Source organism: Magallana gigas, chromosome 8 (genome assembly GCF_963853765.1).
Source record: "Magallana gigas chromosome 8, xbMagGiga1.1, whole genome shotgun sequence".
NCBI lineage: Eukaryota > Metazoa > Mollusca > Bivalvia > Ostreida > Ostreidae > Magallana > Magallana gigas.
Window position 1 is genome coordinate 24,643,933 of NC_088860.1, and position 13,855 is coordinate 24,657,787.

At 33.1% G+C, this 13,855-nt stretch overlaps 1 protein-coding gene across 1 annotated transcript; it reads right to left on the reverse strand.

Moving 5' to 3' along the window:
• Positions 1 to 6,388: 6,388 nt before the first annotated feature.
• LOC105327316 (beta-1,3-galactosyltransferase 1) lies at positions 6,389 to 12,581 on the reverse strand. Its single transcript, XM_066068554.1, has one exon. It carries the CDS (start codon positions 12,396 to 12,398, stop codon positions 11,442 to 11,444), a length of 957 nt encoding a protein of 318 aa, XP_065924626.1. The 5' UTR covers positions 12,399 to 12,581; the 3' UTR covers positions 6,389 to 11,441.
• Positions 12,582 to 13,855: the final 1,274 nt, after the last annotated feature.

Below are 13,855 nucleotides of genomic sequence, written 5' to 3' on the forward strand. Positions count from 1 at the left end.
TTTGTTTTGTTATTTTTGCATGCTAATATATCTATGTTGACATGGTCAGGATAAGCAGTAGTACCTCTATCAAAATTATTAATTCATTACCTCTTGAAATAAAGTTAAAAGTGCATTCCTTTTCATGACAAAACTCCAATCTTTAAGAAATTTTTTTCTCAACTTGTTGATCTATCTGAGAAAAAAGGGATGCAACTGATGATAGGAAAGAGTGTGATATGCTAAAAATGGGAAGTAAAAGGAGATTAAAACCACTACGATGCGATTACTTACCTCAACTGATAAGGGGTTTCTACATTCCTGTGCTTTTTATGATGAAATCTAGACCCATTTGTATTGAAAGGAAAGAGGAATACAAGGCGTTACATGTATGTATATTTATATAAAAATGTTGTTTGAGCATTGGACTTATTCTTTGTGTTTATTCATCCCCGATACCGAGAAAAGGGATTTATATATATATATATATATATATATATATATATATATATATATATATATATATATATATATATATATATATTTCAAATCTTGCTAAAATATTTATTTTTGGATTGTATACATTTGTTTACTCTATAAAACATGCTTTTATGCTTTCGTGCTTTCATGCTGATGCTGTAAACACAAGAGGAATTTACAGGTTTTTAAAATAAGAAACACGACTTTTTATTTAATTAAAAAAAGGATTAGGCCTAAAAAATTATCCTTTGGATAATTTTTTGATCCTTTTTTAATTAAATATTGATTTTATAAAGTCGATTATAGACCCAGTATGGATCAAAATTTGTGGTTTTCATTAAAAATTCGAATTTCATTCAAAATTGTCAAACTTTAAGTTTTTCACAGATAGTGATATGTGTCATTGTAGCTCGATGTGAAAGACGGAGGATTGTAGATATTTCCTTTCAGCTAAGAAGGTGTTCAGATCATAGTGGGCGTTCTCTTTTTAATTTCTACGCTTTATCTTCCTTTAAATAAAACATTCTTTTTTCATTTTTAAAATAAAATTGATTTTTTTAGGAAATACTTAATGTTTTTGCACAATATAGATAACATCAAATAACAATTATAGCGCTAGCAGTCAGATATTTTTTGTGTTAAGTATAAATGTGTGTTAATTAATGATCAGAGGCTGCAGTTCAATATCATATATGTACATGTACTAATGCAAACATTTAAATGTAAGATTTCTTTATAGAAGCGACATACATAAGTCGTTTAAATATCCTAGATTCGGGGGATTTGACAAGTGTTGTAAGCACTTTGCCTTTATCTATTTTAAATGTAGCACAGTAAACGGTCAAGATTTAAGCATATAAAACACTGTGTTACTTAATTTGGACACATGTACTTGTCATGTTTACAGAATAATAGCAAGCTTTAAGATTTGTATCTTGAAATATATACAATAAACAATGTACTAGTATACAAGCCAAAAAGAATAATCTTACTACATTTGAAAATCGTTACTCTCCATTTATTCAAGTGGGGATATCTAACGCGTTTTACGCTCCAGTCCTACAATAATATTTCAAGTGCATTTCATTACCCTAAATTGTTTCATACTTCACACTTACCTTGCTTGTAGGTACAGGAGTGTTAAGGTGGATTGTCCCTCTGATAAGAGATATAACTTCTGTAGAAAATAATATCACTTTGTTTCTGTAAACTCACAATTATTAAGGCATGTAACAACAAGGGAGGTGGTGCTGGGTCCTAATTTATGTTGTAAGGCGATACACTTATTTAAATTTAAATATAGAAAAAAAATTGACCGGAACGAATTAAACCCCACGGCTTTATGAAGCAGGGGGCAAAAAAGTAAAGAAAACTTTTACAAAATATTACAAGAAATGTATCATAATGATAAAGTATACATGTATCTACATGACTATTCCTCCCCCTACCAATCCCGGTGGATTAATTCTTTTTTTTAAATATAACAAAATTTTATGTACTTGTTCAGGACATGTACAGTTGATGTTTAATGTTTTAGGCCAGAGAATATTTGGATGGAATGTTTTTATTTCTCTATCTATAGCTCGTTCACGGAGCTGAATGAATTATAATTGGGGAAAATGTGACTAAGACAATTACAAACTCTATACTTAGTTATGATCGTTTAAAACTTATAACATTTCAAATGTTTAAAATTTAATAAGGCTTTTCTATTCTAAGGGAGCAGATATGGGAAAACAAAATTAAAAAATCCAATATCTCATTTGATTCAAGACAATAAATCCCTATATTAATATTATACCAATTACTGGAAGATTATTCGCTTCATCCTATTGTTGTGTTACAACAAAATTTATGCTCTGGTTTAATTTTTTAGGATTTCTTAATATATGGATCCATTTACTATTACCTTATTCAATTTGAAAACAGAAAACCTTTTTCTGAAAATTTAGAAACTGTGGCAATTTATCATGCAGTGTATGTAAAACATGTATGTAAAACCTTTAAAAGTATATGATAAAGAAAGATAACTCTTGCAGATTGAAGCAATTTTTGTTGCAAACCTATACAACAAAGTGCTATTCTGAACTAAAATGCAGCGCTTTAATATGTTTTGTAATATGATATGAAAATGTATATAACTATATATTATTTTCATATTCATTTTGGATTTTTAATTTTATGCTGCGATGGTAAAATTTTGCTTTTTCTAATCACTATGTCTAGTTTTCTTCATATCATGATTAGACACATTATCAATTTTTGAAAAATCTAGCAGCGCTTCATCACTTCATTTTTTGTTTCATATGAATCGATTGATATTGACTTTGATGAAAATCAATATGAATATTTTAAAAAAATATATGGCAAAATTAATAGCAGAGGGATATTACACCTTAAATCGGAAAGAATCAGGGTGAAGGACAATGCAAAGTCGAGCCCTGTAAGAGATGCCTTGATTATTTGTTTATGCGAAATGCATAAAATATAATTAGTGAACAGTGTCAAAATCATTAGACAATTCATTGTAGTCCGAAGGACAGGGCTGCTCTAGACATACATATTTGTGTTCATGTGTGCGATTTGATGACGGGGGTTTGTTATTAATTGAAAGTTAAACGCATCTTTTAATATTAATATGAATTTTACATGAGTGCGATGAGTTATCTTTTTTCTCCCTTATAGGCAGTTACTAATAGTATGAATTCCTGATCTGAATAAGCTAGTTTATCTATTATAAGGCTTAATACAAAATGACTCGTCTCTTTTTTCTGAACGTCATGTTTTAAAAGGCAAATCTTCCTTTTATATTGTCGGTATATCGAATCAAAAATATGAGTGATATTGTGAAGTGCAAATTTGTTTCGTACACCTAAAATTATTACAATTAAAATGGCTCGTTTTGCATGGTTCGCATTTAATAACACCAAAGATATGAAAAAGGACATTTACTAAACATTTCCCTATGTGACAATGGAGACATTTACTAAACATTTCCCTATGTGACAATGGAGGACCCGTCAAAGTTTCAGGGTGAAAAAAGTGGGGGACAGGGATAGGTAGATAAAATTCCTTCATATATAAAAATTTGTCCATACCCCCTATCAAAATAAAGCCAACAGATCTGTACACCAGACCCTCCCACACGTGTTCCATTTCAGGTTGATATGCGACATGCATCTGTCGATGTTGATGTTGATTAAAGTACATCATAATTAAGTTATTTTCACCGGTTTCGAATTTTCAAATTTTACAATATTTAACCAAAAATACTTTTTAAATAAATTTTGGAAGGTAAAATATTTTTTTTTTAAAACAAGCGGGAATCGAACTCATAACTTACAGATTCGTAATGAACTCTCTTTTTTATCTTTTATTGATCAACTATTAATTATCATAATCATTACATTAAATATCACAATCACAGTCTACATGTCAACACTTCATATAATAATAATTTTTAAAAATAAACAATAGTACACCTTCTGTTTCCTTTAAAAGTGGATTTTTCTTCAAAAACTTTTTTGAATTTTTTTTTTCTGTTGTCTTGTACTATACACATGTAATGAAAGTCGTAATAAATAAAATGTCTAAGTATTTATTTGCAAAACCGTCATCAAAATTTCATCAATATCTAATACATTGTATACAATATTTTCACAGTCCTTCAATAGCGATTCTAGATGATATATTATAAAACCTTTCTTTATTTCCTGCAACTCTTTACATTTTACAAACATATGCAATAAACCTTTGAATTCTGTTTTACGTAATGAAAAATTGAATCTGTTTTACAAATCGTTAACACTTCTTCATATGTAAAAAGCTCATTATGAAATTTTTTTAAATCAAGTTCTACAACATCTGCAGGTTTACCAACGCCTCCTAATATAATCCATCTATTATTAAGTATAGATGTATTATCTATTTGCAATTTTCTTTTCCAGTTTTCATTTGATATTGGAGGGTTTAACAACCTTTGTACTGACATTTTGTAAAAATAAATCTTTACTGTACCTGAAAAAACCCATATTTGTTATTTTCTACACAAAGCGAAAAATTTGGAAGCAATGCTTCTTTTATGAACAGAATTTTGACCAATATTTTTCCACACTTCTGGTATAACAGATAATAATGTTGCATAATCGTTTAACTTTAATTTTTGAATCATTTGCATGTATCAGTTCTATAATACAAGATACGGGCAAAAAATCCTGGCATTAATTCATATAAAATGTCTCTGATATGGGTGATACATGCTTTTATGAAATATATCAATAATAGTGTTTTGTTCTTATTAACAATTTTAGGATTTAAAAACAAGCAGTAATTGAACACATCGTTTCTATTTTCACTGTAATCAACATTATCCTTCACAGCATACCATGATCCCTCTAACCCACTGCACTACGCTGCTAGGTGACAAACTTGGGGAAGAAAATATTTAGAAACCTGCACTCAATTTTATGGTTTTATTGTTTATTTAAATGAATAGTGCGTCACAATACTGAGGTGGTCCATACCACCTTAATTTACGATGTGGATTCAGGTTTGTATTGGGGTTGGGTTTTTTTTTTGCTCAATGTTTCTGTGAATTAAAATTGATCGCTTAATTCTAAGAAAAATTAGAAAAAGTTTTAAGAACTAATGGATTTTTTTTTCAGAGTTTGATTCAAGAAGTGTCACTCTGGCAGGAACATCCTTTATCCAGGGTCATGAATTTCTATCATGGCATACAGCTCCCTTTTTTCAAAAGGCCAAACATTTGCTTCAGAGTTACAATGCACACTTTTAAATCAAGAAAATGTGTTCCTGATGGATGAAAAATGGAAAAGCTCCAGGATTCAAATTGTCACCAAACATCAAAATCGCTCGAGATACGTTACATGCCCATCTCGTAAATTTTTTTAATGCAATCATCGATGCAAAATGTTATCTACACCAATTTAAATGAGGAGCCACCATGACACTCTTTAAAGGTGATAAGGACCAGCTAGATATAATAGCTATTGTGACGTTACTCATATTTGTCCAGCAAAAACTCTGAGAGAATACCCAACATAGATTGCAGAACTACAGTCCTGAAATATAGTTCCCGTAGCATCTATAGCAAGGGTGTTGAACACGGTGTGGCAGCATAAAGACTGTGTTTTTTTACCTGAAACTGTTCATCAATATCTAGAAAGAGACGCATAAGTTTATGTAGCTTTTCTAGAAAACGATGTTGCCTTCAAAAGCGCGGGTCCCTCTGGTTAATTCTACAAACTCTTTTGCATTGGGATAAATGGAAAAAGCTTGCTCCTTGAATCATTTCAGAACTCTGTATTATTTTTGAATGGAAAATGTCTAGTTAGTAAACCTTGAGACAAGGAGTTGGACAAGTCATACTCTTTCTTTGTGTTATTTTCGTCGACGACACCCAATAATTCTTACAAAAATCTATATTGTTAACGCAATTAAATATCGTAGTATATAATGCGTCCAAAATACAACCCTTTGTTGTTTCACCGTATTCTTTACGTCAAACGCAATCATAGAAAACCTGCTACCGAGAGCATCTTCCTCTCCTGAAACAATGTTCGCCTATCGATATCACAGACGAAAACGTCTACGCACGCGAAGGTGACAAATCATTAACAAGCTTTAATGTGAAAGTGCCATTTTGCGTTCATTCTCCAAAGGACAAAAGAAAATGAACTCTTTTATGAAAACCCAATCTTGAGCTGCAAAATACGGAAAATTTGTCGTATTAGCAGCAGTCCTTCATAGATGTGAACTTTGTACAGATATTTTATCAAATATTTGGAAAACCCTGAAATTTTACAGAAATTTGCGACTCGTAGGATTCAAGATTTTGATGAAAAATATCTCTCTGCATGCACTATTTATTTACTAGATCTTATAAAAATGAAAAAGAAGGTTCAAGAACTGTAACTACAAAAATTATTTATTGTAAGATTGTTGTACATACACTTTGTGCTGTCAGTTTCAGAAGGCATCACAGTGATGCTATAGGACATGCAAACATTGTTGTAATGTCATTTTGTTTATCAAAACATTTGATTCAAAATGAAAATTTTATGATATATGAACATTGTTTGTGTTCCGTATTTCAGAAATTGTACATAAGTGTTCATGATAATATTATATTTGAAATTTAAGCACCTTAATTGTAAACACGTTTCACCAAATAATTGTTTGATGGAATTGATCTCAAACTCATAAAGGAAATAAAAATGTCAGCCTGTCTGTCCTTTGAGAAAAAGTCATCTTTTTGTTTAAAATCATTTTCAGAAGCATCAACGTGTATTTGCCAATCTAAATCAAATGTTCACGTTTTCCTTTTTACAAAAATGAAAAATTTAGTTTAGGATAATTAAGAAACAATATCAACTTGTGAAAAAAAAATTATTATGGTGATTACAGTTTGACATTTCTGATTTTCAGTATATATTCGAAGAGATAATTTTCTACACTGTCAATAAAAAATTTAGTTAAAACAAGTTAAAACAAAAAACAACACACTGTTCATGATTTAAGCAATTCAATGTATGTTTACTTGATGTCAGCAGTCATCGTCTCTATTTTGTCAATAGTGAATAGGGTGATGCTATGGTCTTTCTTCACACTAGGTAATTTTAGTCTAACCTAAATATGTTTGAATTTTATACTGAAAATCACCAACACATATCAAAAAGGTTTCTACTTTTAGAGCAGGCAGTAGTTCTGAAGAAAAAATATTTCGAAAATTACTCCGGTATTTTTACTACCAAAATACCAACAACAAAAAATACCAAAAAAAATACAAACATGTACATTTTGACAAAAGTGTACATTAAAATGTACAAAATGTATACATTTCCATGTTTAAAATTTATTGATCCGCCTCTCTCTACACAAATTATGCGTCAAAATTTACAGTATGACGTCACATCGACAAGTGCACCGCGATCAGTCAGTTGTTAATATTTATCGTTGTTAGATTTATCTGAATACAAAGCTGCACACATAGGCAATTTTTAATGTAGTTGAATGTTTTCGTACCCATAACAATCGGAAATTATTTATAAGCATTGTTGACGACTTGATGTTTGAATTATGACATGGTTAACATTTCCCGTACTTTCTGGTCGGCGCGACCACAAAATAAAACTTAACAGTGCTGCGCAGCTGGAGAAAGCCATACCAACATTGCAACTCAGTGGCAATATATAAGTGCGATGTAGCGTGGCACTTGTGAAGACGTCCTTGGAAGAAGACAGACTCAGTACAAAGAGTATATGCATACACTTTGAAGAAACTAGATATGAGGAAGGAAAAGAAAGTGGTATTTAACCACAGCCAGACAAGAGCAGCAAAAGCAAAAGCTCGGGAGAACTTCAGAGCCACGGACAAAGTACATGTAGTTAAGAAAAGCATCAGGAAATATAAACGTGATCATATTAACAATCTAGCCAAACGAGCTTAAGAAGCACAGGACAGGGAAACCTGATAGACCTCCGGACATACAGCCAGCCAATACTGACTTCCCGATCAACTGTGACATACCAACAAAGACAGAGATCGGAAAAGTGACAGGACCTGATGTGATACCAGCAGAAGCCATCAAAGATGATATTAAAACATATGTTACCATTCTACATAACCTCTTCAAAAAGATCTGGGGAGAAAAGATCATTCCGGATGAATGAAAAATAGGCATATATATCTAGCCGCCAAAGAAAGGAGATTTAAAGTAGTGTAACTACCTAGGAATCAAGCTCTTGTCATGCAAGGCAAGGTTCTCAACATGATTCTTCTTGAGAGAATAATAAAGGGAGTTGACCCAAAACTCCGTAATCAGCAGGCTCGATTTAGAAGCAACAGATCGTGTACTTACCAGATAGCTTGCCTGTGTATCATCATTAATTGACCAATCATTGGAGTGGAAGTCCCCACTTTATGTCACCTTATGAGAAAGCGTTTGACAGTGTTGACAAAGAGACTCTCTGGAAGATACTGAGGCACTATGGAGTACCTGAGAAACTTGTTTCCCTAATTCGTTACACATACCTCTGCATGAAATGCAGTTACTAATGCTGGCAAGATGTCTGACAGTTTCGAAGTCAAAACAAGAGGATTTCGACAATGATGTTTGCTGTGGTCATTTCTCTTCCTCCTGGTTATTAATTGGATGCTGAAGACTATCACATAATGCAGGAGTAATGGAATAAAGTAGACACTCCTGAAACACCTTGACCTAGACTTTACTGGTGACTTCGATCTCCTTTTACAAAACCACAATCAGATGTAGGACAAGACAACTCGCCTGGCAATTACATCAGCACGAATTGGACTCACGATCAACCTGAATGAAGCAGAATATTCATCACCACTGTCCAGACACCAATTTCAGTTGATGATAAGTCCATCAAGAAGTTGAGTTCTTCATTTACCTTGGGAGTGTGGTAGACAGACTTGGTGACACAGACTCTGACATCAAGTTGAGAATTGGCAAGGCAAGAACTGCATTTCCCATGCTTAAAAACATATGGATTTCTAAGAACATCCGCATTACCACAAAGCTGCAGATCCTTAACTCCAACATTTAAGTTCTTCCTACTGTATGGAGCAGAGACCTAAAGCACTATGCAAACATCCCTGCAGATGATCCAGACCTTCTAAACCAACTGTATTTTCAACATCAGATTGTCTGAAAGGATCTCAAATGAAGACTTGTGGTGGAAAGCATGACAAGAACCAATGGAGATGCATATAAGACGTCGGAAGTGGGGCTGGATACGACACACCTTATAGAAAACCACCATCCAGCATTACAAACAGGCCCTTACCTAGAACCCCCAGTGAAAGAGGAAGAAGGGACGTCCAAGAAACTCCTTGAGGTAGGATGCAGAAGCAGAGCTACAGTCACTAGATATGACCCGGAACAGTGTTCCCAGAGCAGCCCAGACCCGTGTTCGTTTGATGATTGATGTTACCTCACGGTACGACAGGCTCAAGTTAGTAAGTAAGTAAGTAACAATGAGTATGAAAAACGTCAATCAGTATTCGACTTAGCAAAAGATTCTATTTGCTGACAATGTCATTGTATCGACCAGAAAACTTAAGAAATGGTTACTTCAAGCAGAATGTTGATAATCTTTTTTTTATCAACTTGCTTGCCAATAGCTTGCCACGTTTTAGAAAATGTTCAAACGTAGAACATGCCTTTGCGTATCAAATCAAATGAGAGACAAAAACTCCATATGCAGGTATTGAAGATATATTGCTACTTAAGTAAAGAAAGATGACTATAGAAAAATTGAAGTCATAACGTTAATCATAAAGTTATGTTGTTAGGTTACTATCAATGTCCCTTTTCAGTAAAATATCTTAATAATGAAACAGATGACCCAAACTCTGATATGAACGTAAGTAACAATTGTTAATTAACAATAGATAGTCGGTATACTTTAATGCCGAGTTGAAAGTCACAGCAAGTGATTTTGTTTTCATGTACGAGTCTTTAAATAAATTCTGCTTCATATGAATATAGAAATAGATAGGTCTACTAGCAATGGAGCGCAATTGGTATCCATAGAAGTTCCAACAGATTGTTGCAATTTAATACTGAAATTCAAATATGATTCAGGATTAAATCGAAAATAAATGCGGTATATTAAGATTTTTAAATAAAACTCAAAAAAATTACCAAAGGCTAAAATAAAAAATTACTCCATATGATACCATGTCATTGTTTGATAAGTACTTTATGTGGCTATTTGTTAGTCTTTAGATTTTATCCATGGATTGCAAAGATATAAAAAAAAACCCGCCAATTTTAATTTTTAGAAACCTTTCTTAAGCAAAGAAACAAAAACTTGACCAGATCATCTTCGGTATATATTTATTTATAATTTTATTACACATCAACTGAGATCAAGTTTTAAGCTCTAAAACACCCTGTTTGCAGTCAAAGCAAATGTTCTCAGTTCACTGACGATAAAAACAAACAAAAAATTCAATTAAAATGCACATGATTGAAAGCCGATATTGGTCTCTGCTTTTTGTGAAATGATATTTCAAAAAAGATTCTTTTATCGATCCATCAAATAGAATGTTGGAGTGTGGAGGAACCTTAAGTAAATGGCGGATATAGTCTTTTATGTCCGTAGGAAATACTGTCACCAGTTTTGCATCACTAGCAAACAGTGTACTCATCCTTAATCATAGTCTACACGAGTGCGATCAGAAATACGGTGTAGGTGTTGCTTAATCATTCCGTCATTCAAAAAAAAAAGAAAAAACACACTTATACACAATAAACAATAAATAATTAATGGAGATTATGTGATTACAAACCAACTATTATCATGACAGTAATATATTTATTTCTTAATATACACAAAATTCATTAGTGAAAAAATTGTCAATTGAAGAATGACCTATATTTTCGTGAAAAAGACTGAGGAGGCAGCTAGCGTAGGAAATGCTTCACATTTAAATTTCTTGGGGAAAAGTGCTTTTTAAATTTAATTTTACGTAAATTTATTTTCAAACACGTATTACATGATACATCGATACTCTCAAATGTGTTGTAATGTATCTGCTGATTATGACTAGAACTACATTTTTCAGCGCAGTTGTGTAAATATTACACGACTACAGAGATTCATCAAGTAAGCATTCATCGAGTAAGCATTGATCGAATATGTTAAAATTGTCAGCCTTGTTTGTCTGAGATTGGCAAGTTGTCCTCTGCAGATGCAGAGATAACCATGAAATCGCTTTTTTATGAGCTATCAGATATTGGATTTGTTTCAACCACGTTTGTTTTTTGTTGTTGTTTATCAACTTTCGTATGAAATATGATAGTGTATGCCCAGGGCTTACTTTGTTTATATACATAATCTGCACTTACGTTTTGTGCAATCTCGTTTAAATGTTAAAATACCTGTGTTTAAGTATCTGATTTCTGGTTGCAGAATTACATCATTGTGTATCTACAGAACGGGATGGTTTTGAACTGTCTTAAGTTCATCCCACATGAGTATAATATCCTTTGGAGAAAAATGATGTCCTGTTATTCGTTTCTCAAATGATCGTCCATTAATCTTTCCTCTGCTTCTTGCTGTATCAAATCCTGAAAGATGAATGGCTTTTGCGCCAATTCTTTCACGGCATATTCCATTCAAATACACATCTTCTATAAACAATGAAGGCACGTAAAGTGTTGAATTGTATAATGTTGATATGATATCCCCAGTTATAACATAGGCTGTCCCACTTATGTATATTGGGAACTTGTCCTTTGGATATTGTTCCCTGGAGACATACCACTTTGATCCTTTGTCCCGAAACGGGACTGAGTGTGAATTTTTCACCCCTAGAATGGCGTTTTTTGGTTTAGTTTTCCTTAACACATTAACTAGGTTTTGAATGTTTATAAACATATCATCGTCCGACTTTAAAACGTATCTAACACCGGGACAGTTCAGATGGGCCCATTTTAAGAACGCTACCGACTTTTTAGTTAAACTATCATAAGATTCTGTTATATTTACCTGTACGATATCTTGAAATTGTCCTTGTTCATCCTTAAACATTTGTTGAAATGTTTCATTTGAAAGTGATGTTCCCGTGAAAAACAACAACCGTGTTTTTGCATCAGAGCTATTTTTGTTTCCCCAGGTTTTTCTGATGGCCTCTCTATGCTTAAAATTCCACATCGAACTTGGAACTAATATGAGTAATTCTAGATCATTTTCACATCTGCCTGGATAATTTTCCTTTTTAATCCTGTCATCCATATCATTCAGTATATTTTTCATCCGAAAGAAGAAGTTTGTTGAATCTTCCTGGAAAACCATTGAAGTTGTTCCCAGTTGAGTGTTCATGTATAATACAATAAATACAAGCACATTTGCTAACAACAGAAACAGACAACATTTACGTCGCATCCTGGTGCAGTAATATTAATCAATTTGTGTGTGCCCTCTACATCCAGAGCAGCGCGGAACAAGGTGCACAGTATTACCAGTCATTGTCGATACATTTTCTATAATACCGGTATCTGTCAACCATATAACTCTTCCGCAATAAACATGTCTAATTCAACAAGGCGTTGAAGTGTATTACGCCAGGTTGCTTCACTGAATATTGTTACGGTAAACTCTTTTGCCCAGTTAAAACGATTCTTTATTGAAGTGTATCATATTGATTTATCAACAATCATTGTGTTTTTTCAAAATACAGGAATGAACCTTATATTGTGGAAGAAGTTTGCGTTTGAGGCTCGTTATAAGCAATCGATTTTAATTCTTAAAACATTGGCTATGATGTTAAAAAAAACATTTTAGTGCACTCTTGCTTGTTACGATTCTTAACTTGGGATTTATCAAGGTCAGGAAACTCTACACTCTTTTCTGACAGTGATTGCATATCCTTGCTCTGGTGAGCACAAAAAGGGAAGAAAGTCAATAGTTTGTGCTCTATTTATTAAATTATCTAGTCGGCGTATTTCTTTAAATTTGCTTGCAAGTTCCACTGTTAAGCTTTCAATGCAGTTTTATAAGTTTAAGTCATCCGAACACTGCCGAATAGATCATAAGAACTCAATACTCAGTAAGCCAAAAGACAAAGAATGGCCTGAAGTACGCAATGGTAACATCAATCATAAAGCTGATTTTATTCTTATTAGAACATTGTGCAAATAATTATGTCAGTTCCAAGGTATAGTTGCCCTCGTTTAAAGAACATGTTCCTAAAATAACTTCAAATGCGTTTGATCAAAAATAATATGACAACCACTGCGCTGATTAGGAATATCCAATGAAAGACAGAAGAAAACAGACAGATATCCAGGTACAACATATTTCAAAAACCCACTATCATTGTAGAACGTACTGTTATAACATCGCATATGAACAAACCACAAACTGTAGTAGATCGTGCAGTAACAGCATGCAGGCACGTAGCATCGGGGGAGGGGGGGGGGGCAGGGGGCCTGCCCCTCCCCCTATTTTTTGCACAGCAAAGATTTTTCTTAAATTTACGTACAAAAAATTGAATTAACATGGAGTTGCCCCCCCCCCCCCACTTTTCTGTGACCATGTAAAAATTGAATTAAAAATAAGAAAATAAACAGTGAATTGAATTGAAAAGTATACCCCCCGCCCCCATGGGCATGGACTTATAACACGACTTTATGGTCTTACTTTCTTCGATTTACCATCACTTAATTATTGTGTTGGCTTTAGAACGGCCAATGTCGACTCTAAGATGCAGACAAGTTGCACTCTGTATGAACAACACACGTTTTCGATGAGCAGACGAAGTAAGGCGGTGCTATCTATGCAAGATAATGCTGGTACTTTGAAAATACTTTCAAAGAATATTTAGAACCTTCTTTTATGTT